At 53.2% G+C, this 4,983-nt stretch overlaps 1 protein-coding gene across 1 annotated transcript in view; it reads right to left on the bottom strand.

Annotated features, from left to right (window-relative positions):
- Positions 1-690: 690 nt before the first annotated feature.
- Rtn2 (reticulon 2) overlaps positions 691-4,983 on the bottom strand; it is a 10,290-nt gene continuing 5,997 nt past the window's right edge. The window contains 6 exon segments of the mRNA XM_023704595.1: positions 691-1,186; positions 1,435-1,493; positions 3,339-3,385; positions 3,517-3,586; positions 3,708-3,846; positions 4,218-4,425. Of these exon segments, the coding sequence (XP_023560363.1) occupies positions 1,105-1,186; positions 1,435-1,493; positions 3,339-3,385; positions 3,517-3,586; positions 3,708-3,846; positions 4,218-4,425 (605 nt within the window). The 3' untranslated portion in view covers positions 691-1,104.

Below are 4,983 nucleotides of genomic sequence, written 5' to 3'. Positions count from 1 at the left end.
AGAGTCGGATCCAAGGACTTTGCATGAAGGTGTAATTCGGGTGACAACTTCCTATCTGAGGAAGCTGAGCGTTTGAGATATCACGTTACCGGTTCAGGATCACCTTGCCAGGAGGTGGCAGAGCCAATGGTCCATGGATCTTTGGACTCTGGCCTCCCTCTCTTTCCTGCTTCCCCAGTTTTGTCTTGGAACTTGAGGCCTAGAGAGTCCACAAGGCCCCGTGCTCGGTCCCCGGGGAACCGGGACAGAGAGCAGAGGCTGATGCGGTGTTGGGTGGTAGATTAGACATGGCTTCCTAACAGTGTAGGAGAGTAGGGTCATACGTGGGTGTGTGGCTCTGGAAGACATGGGCAATAAGGACATCCCCACGTGGAAAATCAGTAGCATGAGAAAGAGTTTGGCTATGTTTGGGGAAACACTGGTCTCATCTTGGAGGCCGGCGGCTGGCAGCAGGCCGGGTGGGATCTGTATGTGGTGCCTGCTGGCAGCACAGGACCAGAATGTGGCTGCCCAGGCTTGGATAGCTCTGGTTGGGGTGATGCCTGAGTAGCTTCCCCTCAATCACTCACAATCTAAACAGACCCGAGAGGTGGCTTCTTCCTCAGAAATAGGAAAGTCTGTCTGGTATGTCCCTTAAAAGCTTTTCCGTGCAGGAAGGTGACAGCTGGAGTGGGCTGAAAGCACAAAAGGCCTTGTTTTCCACAGTCTTTATTACAGTGTAAATCCAAGCTCAGGCCTCCCCTGGGCCCCATGCAAAGCCCCTGCACCGGGCCTGTTGGCGTCCTCCAGACACCAACCCCTCAAGGCGCCTCGAGTGGTGGCGTCTCGGTAGTGCAGGGCAGCGCCACGTCTAGTCAACTACAAGTCCCAGAAGGCCCTACGGCCAAGGCGTCTGGGCTATCTCTGACTCCTAGGGCAGAGCCTCTTGGGAAATGTAGTCCTGGCCGCTAGGGCAAATTAGCGGTTCCCCTGATGGGCATGATCCTCACACCCACCCGGAAACTGTTCGTGGCAGACATTGGGAGTGGATGGGATGGACGGGAGATGGAGAGGGGCAGAGGGCTGCTCGGGTTGGGGCGTGTCCCGAAGACAGAGACACCCCTCTCATTCGGCTTTGGCTTTGGATCCGGAGACTGTGGCTGCTGCTGAGGCGAGGGCTCCCGTCCCTGGGATCTTAGCTCGGATCCTGAGGGAAAAAGGCTTCATTCAGCGTACGAGGTGTGGCAAGAGATGGCGGAGGAGGCAGAGTAGACTAGGGAAAAGCTAGGTGGGGACATCTGGGTGCCCAAAGCCAGCCCCGCCCTCCAACTAATGGTCTGGAATGGTCTATCACTGGTTCTGAGAGGGGGTACTCAGCGCCCGGCTTGTGGGCCGGGAGTGTTGAGAGAAAAAGTTCCCACCCAAGCCCCATCCCTGCCCGCGGCCTCTGCTTACTTAGCTTTGATGTGGCTCAATTGATTGGTCACCAACCCCACATACTGGTCGATCTGGGCCTGGAAAGATCAAGTTGGAGTGAGAGAAGGAACTGGAAGGGGTCCCTCTCCTTAATCCTTGGAGAAATCTGCTCCTTCTCTCACCAAATCAGGGGCTCCACCTTCCACTCTGAACCCTGTATGATGCCCTTGGGAGCCTGCAGCTCCAACTGTAGGGTTGGTGGCTTGGGCCCTGCTCTATGTAAGAGTGACATCAGGGAACTCCAAATATAGTCAGCCAGCCTGCTCCAGAGCACCAGGTTAAGCTTTCAGTGAGTCAGTATGTTGCAGGGTAGGGGGAGAGTAGAGGACAGCGAGTTCCCAATGGATCCATTTGGATACCAGTTTAATTTAAAATGTAGTTGAGGGCCAGGCATACAGCTTAGTGGCATAAGCACCTGCCTGGCAAGTGCAGGGTCCTTAGTTCAATCTCCAGTACCATAAAATAACAACAATAATAATAATAGGAACCAGGCATGGTGGTGCACGCCTGTAATCCCAGCACTCAGGAAGTTGAGACAGAAGGATGGATCTCTTCAAGTTAGAGAGCTGCCTGGGGGTTACAAAAATGAGCACAGGGCCAACCTGAACTGTATAGTGAGACCCTGTCTTAAAATAATAATGATGATGATAATAAGATGTAGTTGAATTTGGAGTCTTGGGGATTCGTATCTGAGGGGAGTTGACTAGGTCTATGTGTCTAGCAGGGTGTGTTATGGCGTGGCTCTCAGCTGGGCAGAGAAGGGAATGTGTGTCAGTCTGCCTGTCCCTGGCTGGGATGGCTGTCCCTCGGCCCTGATTATGCCAGTGTGCCAGTCCACGCAACTCTGAGTGGCACAGGAGTGGATGTTGGCTGCTTTGGAGCGTGGGGACATCCATCAGTCTGTCGGGCTGGGCTGGGCAGCAGTCAGATCCCCTATGTGTGGGAGTGGAGGCTTGGTCTGTGTTTCTCCAATTGGAATGTGTGTCTTGTCAGTGTCTGGTATCAGGAGAAGGCATTCATCTATCTGCCTGGGTTTGGCTGGGATGTGTGAAAGAGAAAAGAAAGGCTTTTGCTCTGCGGTGAGGACATGTAAGGAAGCGGGCCATCGGATGCATCATCAAATAGCAGTGTAGCTGGCCTCCTGTGTTGCTTGGTCATAGGTGGGGACATGTTGGTCAGATCCTGGATCTTTCTGTCAGTCAGATCCTGGATCTTTCTGGAGACCAATCAAAATGCTTGTCTAGCCCCAAGTGTGGTGGCCCATGACTATCTTCCCAGCACCCTGTGAGACTGAGGCAGGAGGATCACAAGGTCGAGCCCGCCTGGACAATTTAACAAGACCCTGCCACAAAATAAAAAATAAAAGGACTAGAGGGCCAGCCAAATAGCTCAGAGGATTAAAGTACCTACAAGCAGGTGCAGGTGCAGGGGCCGGGGTTCGATCCCCAGGCCTGCTGTGCTGACCCCACCCCAGGGGCACCCTGAGAGGGCAATTGAGACTGGGCGTGGTGATGTATGCCTGTAATCCCAGCACTTGGGAGGCTGTGAACAGGCGGATCACTACTAGTAGACCTTGAACAGCCTGTAGACCCTTCCCTAAAATATACAAAAAAAAAAAAAAAGGAAAAAAAGAAAAAGAAAAAGAAAGAAAGAAAGAAAAAAAAAAGGATTGGAGGCATAGCTCAGTGGGTTAAATCCCCAGCACCAGAAGGGGGAGGGGCAGTCTCTGGCTATTGAAACATACTGATTAGACTCTAGTTCTCATAAGGAGGGGCAGCAGTCAGCACACCTGGGTCTAGCTGGGACACCTGTCTGTGGGGCTCTGGGTCTCAATGAAGGCAGTTAGAACACCTGTATCTGGTAACGGGGCTTGTCACACCCACCTGGTGCTGCCGGTACAGCAGGGGGACGGTGAATAAAGCGATCACTCCTGCGGGCACAGAGATGCAATCAGGGTTTTCTCAGGAGACTCAAAGCTCCATCTGGAGCGCTGACACCCACCAAAGCCCACCAACTCTCCTCCCAACCTTGCCTCCACCCCTGGCAGATTTTCCAGCTCACCCAGAATGAGAAGAGTCAGGCCATTGAAGACGGCACCCACAAAGGTCAAGATGTAGAAGAGGAGGGCCAGCTGGGGGTGAGTGTCACGGTCAGCAGGGCCCACAGGCTATGAACTTGCCAGCCATGATCCTCCCATCCCCAAGGGCACAGAGGTAACCACTGGGAAGCCAGGGTGGAGGACTTGTGGTCACCTTAAGGGAATCCACGAGGTCTTCTACCAGGAAGAAATGCCGCAGCTGCGTGGCCGTGGAGACCACGTGGGAGGCGATCTGTTGGGACAAATGTTCTGTCTGCTCCCGAGTCAGGGTCAGGTCCACATCAAGGTAGGCCCTGATGGGAGAAAGGAGTGGGAACACTTCAGTGGGTGTGTGGGGCTCACACTGGGAGGAAGTGGCTGAAACAAGGGTAGTGAGTAGTAAGGTGAGTGAGAAATGACAGAGTTAGAATTAAGGGATGAATCAAACCTCATGCAGCGGGTTGGGGTCAGTGCCAGGATCAGGATCAGGGATTAAGAGATTGAGGTTAGGATCAGAGTTTAGGGCTTCTGGTCTAGGGCCAGAACCCAGTTTAAAGTCACAGGCTAAATAGAGAGTCAGGAGGGAAAAAGATGAGGGTGGGTCAGGGCCAAAGCTTGAGGTCATGGTGAGGACATTACAGGTCAGAACTGGGGTGAGACAGGGCTTAGGGCCAGGGGTTCTCACTGGAAGGGGTTGGCTCCATCCCCCCGGTGCACAGCCTGCAGCACTTTGCGGTAGACCCTGAGAGAGATGGTGCCACAGAGCAGCAGCAGAGCCACGTGTGCCGCCACGGACACGATGCTGAAGTGCAGGAGGCAGAGGAGGGAGACCATGAGGCCCGTGAAGACCACTCCCGACGTCCTGGTGTCCTTCCAGTACAGCAGGTCCGCCACTGAGGACAGGGGCAGGCGTCGGGCTGGGGCTGGGACCGGACCAGGCCTGGCTGACCTCCTGACCCTGTTTCCCATCCCCCATCAGGGCCAGACTTAACCGGGGTGCCACTGGAGCCCCAACTCAGCTTCCACATTGTCAGCATCCTGTTTCTCCTCCCAGAAAACCCAAGCTAATCACTTAGCAAATCCTCTGAACCTTACTCTGTCCCACGTAATTACACAGGACACACAGATGTGTACCCACCCACCTTGGCCATAATTTAATGAAAACTGGAAACAAATATATATATATATATATATATATATATATATACCCGCTTTTCTGCATCATGCATGTCTTATTCCCCTTTCCTCCGTGCATTGCTTCCTAGTCAACTGGAAGTTTTCTTTCGCTTTCTGGTACTGGAGATGGAACCCAGGGCTATCACTCAGCTAGCTCCCCAGCCCTGAAGAGTTCCTTAATCCATTTGTAGTGCTGGAGATTGAACCCAAATGCTCTACCATGGAGTTACACTCTTAGCCTTCTTTATATATTTGTTTATATTTTGAGTCAGGTT

This window comes from Octodon degus, unplaced genomic scaffold, assembly GCF_000260255.1.
Source record: "Octodon degus isolate 3935 unplaced genomic scaffold, OctDeg1.0 scaffold00197, whole genome shotgun sequence".
NCBI lineage: Eukaryota > Metazoa > Chordata > Mammalia > Rodentia > Octodontidae > Octodon > Octodon degus.
Note: the sequence above shows the minus strand (reverse complement) of the source record. Positions and strands in the feature narration are given on the sequence as shown.